The sequence below is a fragment of the Python bivittatus genome, unplaced genomic scaffold (genome assembly GCF_059951505.1).
Source record: "Python bivittatus isolate LINGU-HERP-01145 unplaced genomic scaffold, Pbiv_v1 ctg000020_np1212, whole genome shotgun sequence".
In the NCBI taxonomy this organism is placed as follows: Eukaryota; Metazoa; Chordata; class Lepidosauria; order Squamata; family Pythonidae; genus Python; species Python bivittatus.
In genome coordinates, this window is record NW_028277030.1 from 127,512,358 (window position 1) to 127,533,598 (window position 21,241).

General features: G+C 37.8%; 1 protein-coding gene across 1 annotated transcript in view; it reads left to right on the forward strand.

The window, feature by feature from the left end:
• The first annotated feature begins 4,068 nt into the window (after positions 1-4,068).
• The window catches only part of EML6 (EMAP like 6), a 147,514-nt gene continuing 130,341 nt past the window's right edge, over positions 4,069-21,241 (forward strand). The window contains exons 1-2 of the mRNA XM_088149416.1: positions 4,069-4,351; positions 8,290-9,101. Of these exons, the coding sequence (XP_088005542.1) occupies positions 8,905-9,101 (197 nt within the window). The 5' untranslated portion in view covers positions 4,069-4,351; positions 8,290-8,904. The remainder of the gene's footprint in view (positions 4,352-8,289; positions 9,102-21,241) is intronic.

A 21,241-nucleotide genomic window follows, 5' to 3' on the forward strand; every position in this document is an offset into this window, starting at 1 on the left:
TGGGGGTCTGGAGGAACAGGTGTTATAGTGTACTGCAGCCAGTGACAACTTCCTTTCTGAGGCAGACTGCAAGTAGGGAAGTGGGGACATAAAATTTGTCTGAACCAAAGCAGGGGAGGAAAGATTAAACATCCTTTATTCACTATGGTTCTGATCTAGCTCATCTTCCCTTTTGCAGTTATCTTTGGCTAACCCAAAAGTCATGTTAAATACCATATAGCTTCTCTGACATAGACAGGGAGAAGATACAGACTTTTCCTGTTTTACCTTTATTATGTGGCTAACGTGATTTCTTCCCAGGGATTCATATATTATGATTAGCCGCAGTGATGGAATTTACTCTGCATTGCAGCAACATGGGCTGGGTGTGGAGAAATGTTGGCTCATTAGATTTATTAGAAATGCTTTAATTTCTGACTCAGAGCATAAAGTTATGGTGGTGCAGATGCCAAGAGTTGTGACGGAAGATACTCAGATTAATTTTTTGTCTCCTTGGCCCCAGACTTGACTGCAGCCATTTTCATCCCCTCTATCAGCAAAATTATACCAGTGCAGAACTTGAGTTTCTGCAAGATTTGCTAGCATGTGACAATTAATATTAAATCTTAAAGGCCCCTAACCAGTGCTCAAGGGGCCATAAAAATATTTTTCTAACTACCTTCTGATTCCTCCCAGAGAGTAAATACTTCACTCTCTCATAAGAGAATGAGTCAATTTCTAGAGATAAATTAGTATGGTTTCTAACTTTGTAAGATCACTGATCACTTTCATATGAAAAAGACTAATTGTTTCCACATTCTACCCCCAGTCATTGGCTAAGGAAAAAAACTGAATAAATAGCAACACCTTTTATATTCTGCATCCCCCACTGCTATTCTGGAGCATTACCAAAACAGAGGAAATTGTAAAGACAAAGCATTATTCCTTCAAAAGATCTGTTGCTGTTTATAGAAAATGCAGCCTTAGCAACCAAGAACAATCTCAAAAGGTCTTACCATAAGATCTGTACTGGGCAGGGTTCCCATACCAGGACTGCTAAACTCCTGATGACCACTAAATGTAGCAAAAGATACAGCAAACTCTGAACTGCCATCTAGTAATTATCTGAATGTTTGCAGCACAGATATGGTAGCTCTAATACTGGGGAAAGGGTGAGGGGTAAGGGTGAGCAATAACAGGTCTTTAATTCTCCCTTTACAAAAATCCAGCAGCTTCAAAGCCTAATTTAGAAGGTTAATGTGGAAATTCATCAGTTCTGTACATTTAATTTCTGAAACCCTTATATCCCATGGCTAAAGTCTTATGAAATCAGATCACACCAAATCAGTACAGTAATAAAACATTGGCCCATCTAACAAACACACATAAAATTGCATCCATCTGAATACAAAGGTACAGAATTACATTGAGGTTAATCCATTAACCCAACTAAATTTCTTTTGAACACACTGGCCATGATTTTGAAACTAATACTGGATTGACTCGGAAATACAGTGTAAGCCATTTGGGGAAACTCCTTATTGCATCCAAAACAAGAACAGTGCTAAACTTTAACACTGCTTCTTTAAAAAACTGGGCAGAGGAGGGGCATTACTATGTTTCATATTAGTTCCCATCAGCCCTGGGCAGCATGCCAATGGCCAAGAATTATGGCTGATAAAATTGGAAGCCCAGTTTTCTGATCTAAGAAAAAACTCAAGATTTTTATGTAGATGACATTTTATCAAGCCTGCTGCAATGATACAAGATGTTGTTCAGAGGAATCTATAGCATAACATTTACAGATTTTGGAGGTATTATTTTGTAAGAATTGATGAATGAACAGAAAATCAGTTACTGCTGCAATAGTCCCATTGGCCACAGTAAGACTCCCACTGGCCGCTACAGCTTCACCTCCAGGAAGACAAAATATGTATGTTCTGTAACAAGAGATAAAGAAAAAAACAAAACCCAGACAAGTTTGAAGAGTAGGAGATAAAGGAGAGGGAATTCTGAAGGAAGAAGAGGGATGAGTGGAACGTACAAACCGCTCAACACCTCAAATTAACTCTGAGATGATGGATGGAAAAAGATCAGGGATGCTGGTCCAATGCAGAATTATCAGAAAAGTGACATCTTGTCACAGTGCTTTTTAGCCTAACAATTTGTAAATAACCCCAAACTGCTTTTATAGTGCTTTATTAGACAACCAAGTCCTCCTCCTGTGTGTGAGTCATATCAGGGTTAATATGCCCCTACTATGATCAGTTTTAGAGGCCACAATTTTTAAGTTTGCTTGTGCAATCCTCTTTTTCTTTTAGAGCCATCCCTTTTCTGGAGCCCAGTCATCCCATTGCTTGGCCTCACCTGTGAATTTCACAGAATCCTTGACCCAAGCAATGAAAGACTGAGGCCGCATTATAGGGAAAAGCCTGGTTCTCCATGGTTGTGATTTACAATCTACAATATTGTGTTAACATTCTTATTTCTGAACTGTAAAGGAGTTTTATCAGAGCTAAAACATTGCATTCAAAATCAATACAACTATACACTATCTACAATATCCATAATGGAATTAAAATAATTAATTAATAAACCAAGCATTAAAAAAATAGCAACATTACCCACTAGGAAACATATCAAATAAGATCAATCAAATAATCAAAAGTTGCAAATTCAATCAGTTGAATATACTGGAATGCGGGTTTGAAAATCCTACATAGTTGACACTGGCTGAGTGTGTTAATGTGATTTGCGCTTTGATTCTGCCTTAGCATGTAGTATGAATGCAGCCATTATAATTTTGGAACCATGACCTATTAGGTAAAATATTGCATGTTCAATATACCATTATTAAAACCATGGTTCAGCACAACATGCAAACTAGTTCATATACTGGAAGGTTGTCTAGGTTTCACACAGGAGTTTTCCACTGTTTCTGACCATGCCAGGGACCGAGGCTGGGACCTTCTTTATGCTAAGCTTTCACTCCTCTTTAAAATTTAAATGGAAATTCAAAATTCATTTAAATACCACTTTGGAATGAAGTGGATTTTAAAAAATGTCAAACACCAAAAACACAAGTTGTAAGTATGACAGCAAATTATTTAACAGTTAATTAGTGAGAACTTTCTTGTGCAAACCTGAATGATTTAAGGCAATCCAACTGTGATGTACACAATTTTAGAATGAATGAGCATACCTGTTTATGTACTCAAAAGCAAGATCCATTCCAATTGCAATCTCCTCCCTTCTCAGTTATCTGTAGTTTATCAAATTGAGTATGCCCAAGCATGTCTCCATGAAAGCCAATGCTTTTATGATCATGATGGTTATGTTTAGGATCTGGACAACTTTTGGCCCCAAGAACCTAGTCACTTTTTAGTCCATCATTCTTGGACTAAAAAGTTCACATCTTTGTATACATGGTACAATATGTGGAAATAGCATCCTTCTTATTCAGATTTGAATATATTCACATCTAATACATAGCACAGACTTCAGTCATTGGGCATATATAGAAGGGTACTTTTGTGTATCTGTGCTAAAGTCTTACAGCTTAAACTCAAGCCACCCATAAAGCGGCAGGAATTAAGGCTGCAGTATTGTATTCACTAAACTACGAGTAAATGCCCGTTAAATTGAAAGGTGTAGGATTTTACCATAAATCTGCAATCCAAAGGTTACTTGTTGGCAGTTAAGTTCCACTGAACAACTGAGTTAAGTATGTGAGCAGTACTAAATAGCCCTACTGCAAAACAGTACAGTACCTTTAAATAAACCCCTTATTTACAGAAGGAACTGCAAAGCAGGTCCCTAAACAAGGTTATCTATAAAGATAAAAGTTGTAAAGGAAACACAAACGTTTCTAGCTGTGGCATACGAAGGCTGGAAGGCAGATGAAAAAAATCTTGCTTACAAATGAACATCGCAGAGGCTGTTTTTTGTTTTTGCTTTGCAAATCACTGCCTATAATGATCAAACTGGGAGAATGCAGAAGAAATGCAGATCGTTTTTGTAAGGACTCAATTAATAATCCAATAATAAATGAGAAATTTAAGTAAAGTTTGATGGGGGATTTCTCCCCAAAGCAATGCGATCTTGCTTGCAGCTTGTAACACTTGGTTATATTTTTATTAAAGGCTACGACAACCGGGTTGTAAACTTCAGGTCAAGCACTAGATGGCAACAAAGAGATACCGACAATCGCTTGTGCTGCAATGTAGAAGTCGTTCAGATTTTTTTCAGCTCAAATCCGCTCGGCCTATTTGCTTTTGGACCTCTCCCCTATTACCAAGCAATTCTCACGAGAAACGCCTGAAGCTACCTTCATCGCGCGTCTCCGGAGCAACAGCGGAGAGAAAGAAGGCGGGTAAAAGCCGGGTGGGTGCGCGTAACACCCTGGGACTTGAAGTTCCTCTGAGGCTCCTTAAAGCCGCCGAGGAGTCTTTAAACTACAATTCCCATGAGCCTCTACCCTCGCCGATTTTGAAGGGGCGGGACCTTCAAGTCGCGGGGTTTCCAAGGGAATTTACCAGATGCTGGTGAAGCGATGACGCAGCTTTGCTTTCTTGCCCATCCCGTCGAATGATGAGGCGGTTTCATGCTAAGGCTGCCTAGGAGACGTGCTGCGAGCAGGGCGGGGAAGAGCAGCAATGGGCTGGGGAGAAGTTGAGGAGGAGGTGGGAGTACGGCTCACTCGCCTTCTGGTGCAGTCGCTTGCCTGCCTGCCTGCCTGCTGCCTGCCGGCCTCCCTCCTCCTTTTCAGGATTCCTGGTTTACAGCCGTTGCTCCTGCTCTTGACAGGTGACTGTCAAATCACGGTCTGTGGGGTGGTTGCACGGGAGAGCCCGCCTCGGGTTGATAATGTTAATAGTAGCAGTATATAATTAATATGCCATATTATCAGCATAAATGCTGCTTTACGCAGCAATTGTACGAAATTGCTTGAAGTCCTTTTCCTTACTCTGTGGAAAGGCTCTATAATTTTAAAAGCAATTCTAGTTTGCTTAGAAGTAAACTGTTGTACATGGAGAGAGGTGGCCGTACACAGGGAGCTAATTTGGTGAGTCAGGAGGGGACAGCAAATCATCAGGAATGTGAATTTATTATCACTGTATTTTATTGCTAGGGAAGTGGAGAGATACTAGCACCTTGACAGCCAAGGGTGATGTGGACAGTGATGGGGGGAAGGGTGTTAATTTGCTTTGCTTTTTGCATGTGGCTGCAAAAGGTTTAGTCCCAAGTCCCTCTCAGTTGAGCGAGTCTTACTCTCAAGCAAGTACATAATGGGGAGGGAGCAGGAGCATGTACTGTAAAACCTGGTATGGTATTGAGGAATTTGATGGACGTTTTCTCCCCTTTTCATAATATCAGATTTACTGTATACAACAAGACAAGGGGAAATCCCCCCTTCAGTTTATGAAACTGAAAAAATGATTATGGCCAGTAGCTCAGACAGCTTTCAGAGAAGATTACTCTTCTCCATGATGAAGTTTCTTTAATCAGACCACATACTAGAGAGCAGCAGCTGGATAGAGCTATTGCCTTCCAGCTCGGCTTCTGGGCTTCCTGAAGAGCACAAAAGCAATAGCCTTCCTCCTATGCAAGGCTGGAGGTGGGGTGGGGTGGGGTGGGGTGGGGTGGGGGGAATGCAGCCTGTGGGGTTCTGTTAAAGACTTCACACAAAGCAAAATGGGTTTTGAGCAGGAATTTGACTTTGATAAGCATGGAGTAATCTTCATCCTGGGGTATTCCAAATTCACAGATGTCTAGGTTATGCCTTTTATTCAATTTTAATGGGCAGGCAGGTGATTCAGGAATTGATAAAGACTGAGAAAAAAACTCACCTCTTTTTTGCAAATTGAATTTCTGTTCAAAATCTAAGAGGGGTTTTTTTTTTTTCCTGATCAGGAGCCTTACCCTCTAGACGGGTAAATTTTAGAATATAGTCAGAGTAAACAATTTCCCTATTAAATTCACCCAATATTTGTTGGTTCCTCTCAAGCTTCAATTACAGCATTAGAGTTCAGTCCTCAGAATATGGCAAAGAGCCTTAAACATAGAGTATCTGAAATGGTAGTGATAATAATGCATAGCATATAGAGAGACTTTTTAAATGTTTAGAGTATCTCAGATGCACTATATTATCAAATTCCTTTCATCAATCTTGTAAAAACATTCAGTGCTGTTTTTCCTGCATAATAAGTTGATGTAGAGGGAATGCTGAAGGGGCACTGCTCTCCTAAGGCCATTTGACAATTTCATGATTAAAATTGTTTGTTTTGTAGGTAATTTTCTTGGAAACGATGCTACTTGGACCTTGATCCTATTCATTAGACATAAAACCCAGTAAACCAAATTGGATTTATTTAGGAAAGGATTGTGTTGACTATCAATCATAAGAGGAAAGTCTCTGAGTATATGCAAACTATTTGCTCATTATAAGTGTATTTCCTTGTTGCAGTTTGTCTCACTTTTATCCACATGGAAAGATTTCAAGCAGTTTAAGCATTAGCAATTTGATTTGCAGTATCAAAGAGTTGAGTTTACCTCCCTCCCATAACAGTTGCTCCCTAATTACAATCTAAAGGGGAATCCAGTACAGTACTGTATTTTATCTTGTGGGTGATACACTATTGGAGCCTACAGATCTGAGTTTAATTATGCATTGTTGCAGTCTACTTTGCAGTTATTAGAACAGAGAATATATCATTGAAAAACATGGCAGTTTTCTGAAGTTTATGTTCAGCCTGTAAACCAGTCTAGCGACCTTCGTGCACATTTACTCAGAATGAAGTCTTGTTGAATTCACTAGGGCTTACCCCAACATAAAGGTTGCAGCCTGAGTCAAAAGCACTATCTGCATCCCTGTTTTCATTCTCTACATAAAGATGCACCTACATCTGTTTTACTCACTGAACTTATATCCTTGCATTAAGTTATATAAAACAACCGAAAGGAGTTCATCTTAAAAGACTAGGGTCTGTGAAAGAAGCATAGCTTTCTCTATGGGGGATCGGTGTCTATTCACAGGCATACTTCATCCACTACCACAAAATATGAGTCTTCCATTGGGACAACCTGTCTTTGATATGTTGCCAGAATATAACATCACTACTGTTCCTCAGAAACTCCCAAAGGAATTGTTAGTTTCACTGTGAAATTTGATCAAATTACCTTGTTTTTGCCTCTAAAAGCAGGGATTATAGCTCTTTTTTCCCTGTGGCAGAGAAAATATGTGAGAGAGGGTTCTCTTCCAGCTCCCTATCACTCTGGTGTGTTTGTCCAATGTTAAATACCTGGTCCAATGTTTCTTAGATTTTGGGATTCAGGTTTCTCCTCCAAAAGAGTTTAGCTGGTTGCCACTTTGCTCGTATAATTTATACCTAACCTTTCTATTAAAAATGTTTGATACTCATTAGAGATCACTACTTAAAGCTATACAAGTTAAGTAAGTCTTTTCACACTTCAAAGGAAAAAAAGGATACAATTCCACACACTGGGCTCTCTCTTTCATTATTTTTTGCTTTGGCACTGGAACAGAGGACCAGAAGTGCAGAAAGCTATAGTGAAAGCAGCAGGGGGAAATCTGTAATAGGCAGTGCACCTTACAGAGATGCCCCATGCAGAGTTGTGCATACTGAATTTTTCCCCCCAACGTCCCTCTACTTTTGTACTTTGATAGAAATAATGAATTTGTGAGTTATAATTTTATTGGTAGAGCAGATGTATGGAAACCACAGTAAGATCAGAATAGACAAAAGAAATTACCTCCTGTTTTGAAGAGTATGGGAAAAGTAAAATGGTATACTGCTTTGATTTATAATGTGTAGCCTTGCAAAGTTTAATACATTTTATTTGAAAAGTTAGTTTTGTTGCTTTTAAATCATTTTTTTAATATTTCCTTTTGTTATTATATTTATATTCTGCCTTTATTTTGTACAGTTCAAGTCAATGTACATAATGCTTCTGCCTCCTATTTTCCCCATAACAATAACCCTGTAAGGTGCATTGGTCTGAGAGAAACGGACTGGCCCAAAGGCACCCAGCAAGCTTTCATGCCTAAAATTGATTGATTATGTGCCATCAAGTTGTTTTCGACTCCTAGTGACCACATAGATAATTTTTCTCCAATTTCATACCTAAGGGAAGACTAGAACTCACGGTTTCCCAGTTTCTAATCCAGCACTCAGCCAGTACACCAAACTGGCTCAGACTGTTATCTTTCAGACTATTGTTTAAATAGTAAATTAAAACACAAACTTATCTGGATATCTTATATATCAAAATCTTTCTTTTTCTTTCCAGAAACATCTTTTCTTTACACTGAGTTACAAATCTGTTATGGTCATCTGTAGAAGACTACATTCTTTGTTACCAGTCACAGAATGAACTGAGATTTGCGCAGAATTTTTTTTTTAAAAAGGGCTAATTTTGCATATCAGCTGCACTTTTTCCACAGTTAAGAACTATAAACATGTTTGAAAGGTAGTGACTTTCTGTTTGCTAGAAGCTTAGAAGATATCATGAGACCCACAGCACCAGCATTCTGCAGCTGATGCAGAGAAGCTCATGCCATCCGCCTTTCGCTGGATTTGACTTGGAATTTGCCTCTGTGGGCGCTCCCCCCTCCAAGTTATCTGGGTTGCAAAACTGGGAAAGCAGCAACGGCTGCTCATCTTTGGCAGTAGAAGATTATGGTGGCGGCTCAGCACTAGCAAGCCAGCAGCAGCAGAGCGGGACTCTGTTTGGATGCATTTTCACTAAAAATCCTCAGCATCAGGAAGGGCAGCTGGATGATTTGGCAGCCAAGCAAAAATTGAGAGCATTTGTAACAAAGAAACAGGAAAGGCAAGAACGTGGGGCTGGGGGGCAGTAGCACCAGTTTTTTTTGTGTGCTTCTAGGGAGGAGGGTTGATTATCATGGCGGATCGGACAGCTCCTAGATGCCAGCTCCATCTGGAGTGGGTATATGGGTATAGGGGTCATCAGTGCCGCAACAACCTGTACTACACAGCAGGCAAGGAAGTGGTTTACTTCGTGGCTGGAGTCGGGGTGGTTTATAACACCAGAGAGCATACACAGAAGTTTTTCCTGGGGCACAATGATGACATTATCAGGTAAGAAATGGGTGCAATGAGGAGGGAATGTTTGACTAAACAGCTCTCCCCAACTTCACATGACTTAGGATATCTCTTACATTTTAGGAAAATGAAAATATCCAAATATATATATGTGAGTGCTGAGTGCACTTGGGTCCTCCCTAGTTTTTATTTTTGTGTATCTGTGACCCAAGATTTTGAAAGATTAAGTATATCCTAAATCCCAGATCTGGAGCTCATCCTTCATTCTTTGAAAAACTAAAGCAGTTTCTCAGCTCATTATTATCTTCATTATCTGTAGTCCCAATTATAATAGCTAAAACCTAAATAGTGTATATGGATGGAAGAAGCTGTTCCATAAGTTACAGAATACAGCTGTAACATCTGGTAGTCCAATCAAACAGTTTTTACCCTGATCCTATAATTTCAATATAGGTATAGTGTTTCTGTTCCCATTCTGAATATGTTTATTACAAAATACCACTTGTTCTCAGCTATGTGTATTCAGGATTGCAACATCAGTTGCCTTTGGAAGGGGAGAAGAGTAGAGACTTACAATGCAATGCTATACATGTTCACTAAGAAGTAAATCCCATTGAGTTCAGTAGAATTTACTTCCAAGAAGGTAGCTACAATATAGCCACAATGTCAAACAGCAGAAGCATAACACGCTTGTTTATTTTAAAGAAGAAATATGTGCAAAAGTAAACTTTCCAGATCAGTCAAGTTGTTTTCTGTCTGAAATACTTACCTTTATGATACTACATTTTCATTTATTTTAAAACAGAGATTATTCTGAAGCTGGCTGTTGTGTTTTATAAAAGTACAGTAATATAGAAAAACAGTCTGGATCCTTCTTCCTCAGTCTGCAAGTTTGTGGTGTTTATTATATGGAGGCTGTTTGTGCTATCCAACAACCCTCTTATATGAATCTTGCTAAACAAAACACTATTATAATTTGGATCAGACCTTTGGATCATTCTGTATTCTTTTCTGTTTACCTGTGCATTCAGCTAAGCTGTGTTCTACGCTCCAATGGTCAAAATTGTGAACACCAGCATTGATTGGGGTAATTAATTTGGAATCTGACTTCTACTTTTCATTTATGAAAATTGTTCAACTGTGCCTCCTTAACTGTAAGGTTTGTATTGATTCCTGTCCACCAGAAATAGCTCCTAATTTTACTTAAATTTTTTATTAAAATTAATATCCTGTCTCTAATACTTATATACAACGGGCCTCTCTGTAAATCTATCATATAATATTTAATTTACATAAACATGCATATAACATGATTTTAATTGCAATATATATTGTTTCCTTAATATGATTTATCTAACTTTGGTGAAAGGAGAGCTTCAAATGCTGGAAATCATATTGGGGAAAGTTATAGTTTCTGTATATTTGGCATACCCCTGGGGTAATAAATCATGTTTTTTGGTAAAAAACAGTTTCTCCTATCTTTATATGTCATGTTCAGTCCTAAAGATATTTGCTTGGATGTAAGTGCTGTTGAAATCTTTGAGATATTATTTTCAGTTAAGCCAGATCAGGTTTGATTTTTTTTTTTCAGCCTAAAAATTAGATCTAATGTTTAACTGCAATTAGTCTAAATCAGTTTAGTATTCTTAGCTAGTTGTTTGCGCCTTGCCAAATGGGTAGTGCACAAACCTGGAGCTCACTGCTACTTCTCCTGTAATAATACATCATGGTTTATTATGTTGGCTAAATGAAAGCATAGGTAGATTTTAACTCCTCTTTCTGGTACAGTGCATAATTGTACTTCTTGTATTTCAGATGTTCCTGAATCTTCAGGCTGGCCTTCTTTTCCTTTCTAGGCTAGTGACAAATAGTAAACTATTGGGGAATCTTTGTGATCAAATATAAACAAATATTTAGTTTGAGTTTTCTAAACGTATTACTCTTCTGTCAAAATGGCTAGCCCCATAGAGGCCTTCTGCCTTCAGCCTTCAGATTTTTCATCCTCTTGGTCTCTCCTTCTTCTTTTTAGTAATGTTTTTAATTAAGATTTTATGTATTTATATATTTTATGTTTTTAACGTTTGTTGTGAATCGTCCAGAGTTCCCCCATTGGGGGGAGATGGGCGGTTGAAAAATTTAATAAATAAATAAATAAATAAAATCTACTTAATGTAGAATAATAGTCTGAAACATACAAATCCTAAAAAGCAACATACCAAGTTAATGTAGAATAATAGTCTGAAGTGACATACAAATCCTACAAAGCAACATACAAAGAATAATAGTCTGAAGCGACATACAAACCCTAGTAATAAATAAATATAGTATTAAAATAAATATATAATCCTAATATACCAACAATAGGAACAAAATGCAAAGATTGGCCTAGAACAGTAGTTTCCATCTCGTTAGGAATTCCAGGAATTGTCTTTTCAACTCTTCTAGAAATTGGTAAAGATTATTGGTAAAGATTATTCTATATATACATATAAGAACTTATTCAGGATTGCTGTGTGGATATACAAGGAGATAATGAACATGTGTCCAAGGTTTAGATTACATATTGCAATGAACATGCACATTTAAAGAATAAATAGCTATTAGGCACAGGAGCTTGAGGAGGTCTGGGGTTTTTTCCCTCCTTCCTGTGGTCCTTTATGATTTTCCCCCTAAATTTATATTTGCATCAGGACAGAAATATCTACTGGTAACTATGTAAGAGATTATAAATTATATCCAAAATATAGATGATGTATTAAGTATTAAATATTTGGCACCTACTTTCTATGGTTAGACACCAAGAATGTGGAGGATTTATTTGACCTTTATTTTTTTTTAAATTTAGTCAAATACTGTCCTTTCCTTTCAACAACAGTCCTCATGTTATAAATATGAAATTGAGACTTATAGAGCATTACTTGCTAAATACTATCTAGTTGAATATGTGACTTTCTGAGATTTGTGTCTAAATCATAGTCTAGTACTGTATATCATTTCTTAAGCACACACTGTTTGTTTCAACTAATAGTGGCTTTTCAAAAGGAAAGATTTAAATGTGCTTCTACTCCCTGTTCAGGTGTTAAGCCCCATATGATTAAAATCACTCAGAAGGAAAGTACAGGTCTGTGTTGGTTTACCTGACTTTCTCTCGTGTATTTGGAGGCACACAATTGGGAGTTTGCTGTTCCATGTATGTTTCCCGTGTGATTTAGAACTATCATCATACAAGGTTCTGCTCAAGGTAGACGCCTCTAAGCAGGCTGTCTGCTGCAGATGCTTGCCTTCAGTGCACAAAGAACAGTGGAGCTGAGCAGTAGGCAGTGGGAAAGGGAGAGTCAAAGGAGCTTGTTCTTGATTCTAACAATGCTGATGTTAGTTACTGGAGGAGAGTGGAATTTGAACAGGGCTTAAATCAGTTCCTGTGAACCTGTAACAGAACTGAAACTTCAGACAATATGGTCTAGGTCTTCTTAACACAGAAATGAAATAATTGTCTTCTGGTAGCTAGATAAGGCTCAGCTAGGAACTGGTAAAAAAATGCTTATTCCTTTAGCTGGAGATAAAGTACTGTCATTCTAGAAAGCTCAGCAAAGAGTTGCAGTAGCAAAATCAATAGAAGCATTTTCACATCATGAAAAATGATAATGGTGGGGATTTGATACTGTTTCCCTCCATAATATGCACCAAGTAAACTACAGTGGTCCAAAGCTGCTGATACATCCTAAGATAGCATGCACACAAGGAGAGGTAAACCATCCCAAAACAATAATATTCAACAGTTTTCCCCCAAAACCAAATCTTCAGATAAGAATTTGGTCAGACTTTATTGGTGATTCAGATTTATCTGTGAGGTCAATTAATAGTACTGAATTGCGAAAGGCATTTTGTCTTGACTGCTGGGAAGCTAGAACACAGATGTAGACATAAAGGTGGCTGGTTTGAGATATCTCGTAGTTCCCAAGCTTAGGCTTCCAACTTGAAATATCTTTAGAATTAGAGTGGTTTCAAATTCAAATACCTTAAATTACAGAAAAATGCTTCTACTTGCATCCAGTTTAGTCTCAGGTACATCCTTCAAAACTGATTATGATAAGGAAAATATTACACATCATTGTTCAACTGTTCACGTGGGATATTATTTTTGCTAACATTTCTTGGTATTATGTTCTATGGAATCTAAATGGTTCATCTAGTTCAAGTTTGCACACACAGGACACTCACTGACAATGAATGGAGAAAGACTCAATCCATGGAGCCCTTTTTGGTAATACATGTATATCATGAGCATGTATTTATTATAAGAACTGTAATGTGTTTATTATGTTTATAACCTGTTTTTTCTTCTCAAAGGGGAATACTTTTTCCTTCCCTCCTTCTACAATTTTATGGCCATCACCATTCTGTGGAGCAAGTTAAGCTAATGGTGGCTGGCTTAGGTGCTGTAGTATAATGTAGTTTTCTTGATTTAGTTTACTGTGATTTATGAACTTGCATCATTGTAACTTAGACTAGAACAAAAATATTCTTTCTTCATCACTGCACCAGAGGTAGCGAGAAGTATATGAGTCTACAGTTTACTGGGGCTATCTTCCTGGGTTGAGGTTACATCTAAGTGCAGCTTGGGAGAACCTATATAGATGGCCTGGAGTCGTATTACTTCCTTGGCTTCTAGAAATAACTACCTATTCCCTCTCAGTAAGTAAAACTTGTCTAAGAAGTTATTGTGTCCTTTGTCATCACATTTTTTGTCATTGAAGAAATATCACTGTGTAAATTTTGTATCATTATTGTAGAAGCAGTAGTAGCAAATTTTATATACACATTGAAATATTTATTTTCAAACATTAAGTTTAGAGCCAGTCACTTACATTAATAACTTTTATGAAAGTGAATCCTGTTTGTATCTGGAAAATCCATGTGCACCTGGGAAGATTATAAGCAGGGTATGATAACCATCTCTTACACTTTGTCTTCAGTATAAAGGCTTTATAGCCAATGGACAAAGATAGACTGACCCTTCATTTCATTCACAGACACAGGTAGAACTGGACTTGGCCCAGTCATAGCTGTCAAAATATATAGTGATGTCAAGTTTTAAATAATATAATCTTGCATATCAAGACAGGGAAACTTTTTTTCTGTTGATGTTTCTATTATCTCTGTATATTTCCCTACTAGCAACTAATAGTATCTGCTATAGTCACCCAGCTGCCATTTGTGCCAAAAGAACATTGTGCCAAAAGAAAGGATAGGTTTTCTATTATTTCAACAATGGTTGGATGTGTCTGTGAAGGTCAGTATTGGGGAAATGGCTTTAGTCATTACCTTAGCATATTGACTTAACCAGTAAACCATGGTTGAACAAGAAAGGTTTAAGATGGTGTGATAATCCATCCAAGTTAAATAACTTGAATGTAACCTGGGAAGATATGCAGTTCCAAACCAGGAAGGTTGGATGCATTTAGTTCATAAGCAGTTGATTCACTTGCTATATTCTAATAGTGAACTTACTTTCTGACTGTAGAGAATACAGTCTATTTGTATTGTCAAGGTTTAATTCATTTTGTTCTTCATTTATTCTCTTTATTATTTTAGAAAGACCCCATTAATGATTTAAAGCGCAACTGTAGTAAAATTGCACATTGAAATAAAGCCTAGCGCAGGAGTGGAAACAGGAAATGGAATCCAGACAACTAACCTTCCTAGAGTGAATGGAATGGTGTGAAAGGAGGAAGTGTGCAAATACAATAAATGCTATTGTTTATAGAACATGTTGATGCTATCTAGCAGGAAAGAACCCTTATAGTATGAAAGAATGCTGGGGCACCATAGTAAGATCACCCTCAATCTCTTATCAAAGACATTCTGGAGTAAGGGACACACTGTGATTTACAACATTTTCTTTATCTTTCTTATGTAGCCTAACAAACCAAACATATAATCTGTAACCTTGCTTTGTTCAGGGCTCTTCTGCAGTTTTTTGGCAAGGAGCCAAGTGAGCCTGTAGTTTGTACATGCCAATAAAATATATTTTGTTGCATCTATCTGCAGTCGCTTTGGATCCTCATTTAGAGTGGGCATTTTTCCCACATCGGTATAGATTGTACGTATACTGATATGTATGTATAGTCAAAATGGCATTGGCCATACACATGAGAAAGATTATTAGTGACAATCCCAAAGATTTCCAGAAAAACAAAAAGACCCCTTATTTGGCTGACTTCAAGATAAATCTCATTGCATTAACTATGCTTTTACTAATTATTTATTGTGGTAGGTTGTATAATTAGACATTTCTTGATGAAGTTGTGTGGATGTCCATTATTTTATTTATTTATTTATATATCAAATTTGTCACTGTCCATCTCGTTCAAAATGACTCTTACGTTGGAAGATAATGATAGATGGTCTGTTTCCTCTTTTTAGCGTTGCAGATTATTGCAGAGTGTTTATACTTGTCTGAATAATGTTATTACGCAAGTCCTCTTAGATTGGATTATTGCTTTGGTAGTGAAGCCTCTGCAAGAAACCAAGCAACCTCAGAGAGCACCAAGAACCAACAGGTCAATCCTGAACTACACATACTCTTTTTTATTGTATTGTATGTTCTGTTGAGCTATAGTTTCTTTCATAGCTGGACTGTATAGTTGGAGTCCCAAGTCATATATATGAAACGAAACTAGAAAGACCCATCATAAACTTCTTTTCCTTTGGCTATGTGATTAAAGTGTTGGTTTCTAGAGTGGGCAGTTTGATTTGTGGCCTGATTACCTCTCCTTTTCAGCCTAATAGTATTGTTAATTGCAGATTGTCCAACAGATAGGCTTCCTGTTGTGAAAGCTATGCTCTTATTTCTGTACCTCCTCATTTCCATTGCATTGCTGTTGTTTTTTCCCCTTAAGAAGTTCACATTGTGCTTCTGTTAGCTTGTTTTTATGTCCTGGACACTGGCAGTAAGACATAAAAGAGGAAGGAGACATATCAATGAGCAACCACTGATAGTTGGTCAGAATAATAAAATAGAACTTTCAGGTTCACTGCATGCTGATGGGAAATAATGGAAAAAGAGTAGGTGGAATCCTTAGTGTGGCAACCAGAATCTGTGCCAAACTTGGTGCTTATGGCTGTCTAACTCTTTTATTGAAATTATTGTACCTTGATCTTTCCTCATCCTAATTCTGAGAAATTGGGTTGTTGTCTAGTTACCAGGAGGATATCCATACTGTGGGTTGAAATTGTTTCCCATCATTTTGTGGAGAAAAACATAAGATGTAGAATGAGCCTTAAAGTAGGCTTAGCATACTTTAGCTTCCTCCCCAAATCTATCCTCCAGAACCCAGAAAATCCCACCCTGCCCATGCTATGTGTGCCACAGAGAATGGGAGATCAAATCCTTTTTCCATTATTCTACCTGCTGTGATCTTTACGTTCTCTCAAATACAAAAAGTTGCCTAATCCTCTGCTAGAATGACACATACCTAGAAATACTATATATGCAGCCCTGCGTTCCATGTAGGAGCAAATAGAAGTAATAAATAATAACTTTGTAAGGGAGTTTGGCAAACCATTGCTATTTCTGGCAGTGTATTGATTTGGATGATTTTTATAATATTCTGATGTACCTATCATGAGATATGGTCTTTTTTAAACATAGTACATGAGAACTTCCTCATATTGCTACTTTCTGTGCTCTGTTAATGTGTGGGCCTCAAACCTGTGCTGATTACATCTTTCCAAAGTCTTGGTTGGTAACATTCAGGCATGGATGAAGCATCATTATTTGAAGGATAGTGACAGAGTTGCTAGGCAGGCTGTAGTAGAAGCTGTTGTTTTATTATCTTCTTCTGAAGTTACTATTAAGCCTTTAATATGCAGTTGAGGCCAACGGTAATGAGGTCCATCTAGTTATATTGGCAAAATTATAGCAGTATCATCTTATCTGAGCTATAGGATTGCCTAATTAGTGTTGCATTGCTTTTTCAAGTTTCTGGTTTGTTTCATTTGTTAAGTAAAAGCTGGATTCTAGTGGCATTCCTGAATATAAACACTTATAAGCATGACAACGTGACAAATGTCGCTGTGTCAGGTGTAATTTATTACTGAAGAAGAAACATAGCTTTTCAGGCAGCTTTAAGATATGATGTAGCATACATTTTGAAAAGTTGAATAGTGAAAATTTTCAGTTGTTAAATCTGTGAACTATGTTTTGATCCTTTTTTAAGTGTCTATTTTCTCACAATTTTTAATATTCCCACAACAATGCAAGTGTAGTATAGGTTCTGTTTTTTGGATATATGCTGTCCTGTCTAAAAGCAACCTAAATACCCCTATTTTAAAAATTAAAAATGTATTATACGAGAACAGGATATAATACTAGTAGTACTAGACTGGTCTTGTGATAGTATAATGCTTTTGGGGAAAAATATTATAAATAAAAAGTCCAGTCATTGCTCACCTCCAGAGAAGCAACACCAAAGGGGCTGCCTCTTTGGGGAAATCCTTCAGACAGGCCTTGGGGGCTTACTTTGCCCAGGTTATTAATGCTTGTAGGTTTTAAGAACACTCTGGGTAAGAGACAGAATAACTATGCATAGACTCATCTGAGTGTCAGTACAAGTGACAGTATATTCCTAAACTTGTAAACCCCTTAGTGGGAGAAGGGCCCATAGAGGAAGGGGAAATAAAAGTTTGAATTCCTGGTAACAGCAGGACTTGGAGAAGCTGAAATTAATTGTTGTTATGTAGTTATTTTGTGTAGGTCTAACGCATACTGGTGTGCTTGACAATAGTATGTATGGTCCAGATTCCTCTTTTTGTTTCTGTGTATGTACAGTATGTACATGTGTTTGCTGTTGTTTTAGTGACTTCAGCAATGTTGGTATCCCCTATCCAAGTATTGTCAGGCAGTGGGAGATACAGAAGACATGGGATGAGTAAAGGAAGGAAAAGAAGGAATAGAGACAGATTGGTATAGGGAGGTAAAACCCATTCAGTTTTAATGGTACTTACTTTTACCTTTTCTACTTACTAATGTAATTTGGGGAGTCAAGTCAAACAATCACAAATCCTTATGCTTTTCCTCTTGAATACCAGGTCCGTATCTGGCATTTCAAGACATTTGTGATCTTGGAATAGTGGCTGACTGGTATATATCTCAGAAATCTGGTGGAATGGAGCAGAGTTATTTGGGCTCACCTTCTGTCTGAGCAGGAGTAACAAAAGCAGGTCATCAGGGAAGGGATGTTGATATAGTCTATAAGGATTCCATTTCCAGCTCCTCTCTGGGACTTTGCTACTTTTGAGGATATGTACCTCATTCTGAATGGTCAAGTGAATACTGTAAAGGGATTCTGCTGGAGTATTGCCCAGTTCACTTTGTAACAGGATCTGTGGCCTAACTGACACAAGTTGTTTCAGATGTAGTCTTTTGATCTTATGAAATTTCAGCATTCATGCCATAGCTATCTTGGCTGACATTGTACAGGATTTCCTAGTCATCAAGGCTTCCATGGGTTTTTCCCAGATTTTTTTCAGATCTACTCATGAAGAAAGTTGGTATACCCTCAGTCTAGTTTTTATTCTGTTGATTAGTATACAGGAGTCCCAGAATAGGTTCTATTGCCATGGACATATCACTTTCTGGTAAACATTTGGGCTGTTGTGGCAAATTGTCCTCTGCAGAGATGGGAGATAAAGATGTAGGCTGGTCCATCCTCCAAAATTAATGGCGCCAATTAGATTTGGATGATGTTTTCTCAACTTTGACCAACCATTATATTAATGACCTGGGTGAGACATCAAATAACTAAGTCTCCCTGGTACTTGAAACAGTGGCTCCTGTCCTGCATCAAAGACCATTGTGCACCATAATACCTGGAACAGTTGCAGGGAGTAAAGTGACTGTGGCACAACTCTAGGAATCATTCTGATTAGATTCAGGAGCCATCATAAAGCCTATACCATGGCAAACCGAGGTAAAAAAAACCGTCTCTAACTTCATTGGTGGAGAATCAGTTGTTGAAGCTCACTGGGTTGAGGCATGGAGCAAGATGGTGAAGTGAAAACTCTTATTATTAGCACACTCTGTTGTCTTCCTTAACTTTTCTTTATTTTATCAGCTATTTTGTTCTGTTTTGCCAGTCCTACAATTACTTGTATACAGCCAAGCCTTTAATCATTACTAATTGAGAATTTTATTTATACTCCAGTGCATAAAAAAGATAATATAATGGAGAGAAGAAAAAAATGCAGAGTGACTTCTGGTGTGCTGACACTGCTTAAACTATCTAAGCAAAAAAAAAAAAAAGATGATTTCATGGAATTTAATAAGAGGAATGATAATGTAATAATGGCAATATTAACAACACTAATAACCTTGGATACCCTCTAAACAAATATGCTATGCTGAAGTGAGACTGGCCAAACAAGAGTAAGGTGGAATCTTTCATCTCCCAGTTTGAAGAATTAGAGTCCTTAGGCTCCCTAGATTCAATAGCTCCTTCTCTTTAAGCAGCTGCTGTCCATGGTTACCACAAAAGGATGCCAGAAGAGATCCCTAAAAATGACAAGACCACAGGTTTTCTATCTAGGCAGTGTTTATTGACTGCATTGACTGTAATTTCAGTTTTTGAATATTCAGCAGCAATAAAAGAACAAGTGGACTCTTTGAAAGAGTTTCTTGATGCATTTATATAGTCTTTCCATGCTAAAACAGCAGAGACTGCTACAGTACAAAAGTCTGGATTTCAACATGAGCAAAACTCCAAAAAATGACCTTAACACTGAATCCAACAAGGAAAGCAATCAAATAAGCCTCCCTCCCAGCACATGAGAGAGAAAGGAGTTGAAAGTAAAGAGAAACACCTACAAACTGACCAAATTTATGACAGTTTACTTTTAACAGTTTCGGTAGTGGCTGGTGGGGCTTGAAGAAAGCAATCTATATTTCCTTAAGCCAGCTACTCTGATGCCATTATTACATGATTGATTTATTGGAGACAGAGTGGCTTCTTAGCAAAAAGGCAGCAAGTAAATTTTATTGATGTTTAAGTGCCCCACAGTCCCAGGCACAATCTGTTTAAAATGAATGAGTCCTTTCTGAGCACACTTTCAGTATCTACAAAATGTGTATTTTGGGAGGCTCAAATCTCCACTTTTTGAATGACACCACCAAAATGGCACTAGCACTTTGAATTTGAAACAGCAGCAGCTGCAGATAAGTATGATGACGGCAAAACAGTAATGCCCTTGAGGGTGGCCTCTTTAGATAAAAACCTCTGATAAGGAGGAAAGGACAGATTGCTGCTGAGTTTTTGGAAGCAGAAGTAATTGACAGTTTTGGAATCTTGATAAATTCTGAGCAGAAGGATATATTGAAGAGACTAGATGACCTCCAACCAAACTTTATCTGCAATGCATGAATTTGCTGCCCCACAAATTGTTCTGGTTTCCTTCATCTCTGTAGATGCCTGAAAAAATGGAAATGCCTCAAATCCTTCTTTCTCATCCTCAGAGATGAGAGAGCCTGAACCTGTCACCAAATCTGTTTTACTTGTAGATTTAAACATACCATCCAGAAATACAAGTCTACCCCTGCAGAATCCAGGAATGTGAAAAAGAAGTGTTATGGCAACTCAAGGGAGCTGGGTTTTTGCATAATTTGTCCAAAATACTATGATTAAAGCCTGGTCATTTGTGCCTCAAGTGAGATTATATGAATCTGGATTAATTTATTCTATGATCAGTTTGTTTTCTTGGCCTTCCATGGTATTCTCAAGAGTTTTCTGCACCATCAAAGTTCAAAAGTATCAATATTCTTTCTATCCTGCTTCCTCAAAGTCCAACTTTAGCTTCCATAGTGTCACAGGGAATACCTTGAGGCTCCTGGGAGGCAGCACTTAATGACTCACTTGGGGATGAGTGAGGGATTAGGAGCAAGACATCCACATCCCAAAGACTCTACTAATCATATCTCGTATTGTCCCTTCAATGAGCCCATCATGTTAGTGAGAAATGCAGCCACCCTGGAAGACATTTATGGGGTCTTCCCTAACCAACTTTCTAGACTAAAGAAGCTGCTTGGACAAGCAGCGAAACGTATCAAACCAAAAGAAAAAAAGTCCAGTTGCCATGACTCAACCCCTAGTTCCTTGAGCATTATTATAAAATATTCTGGG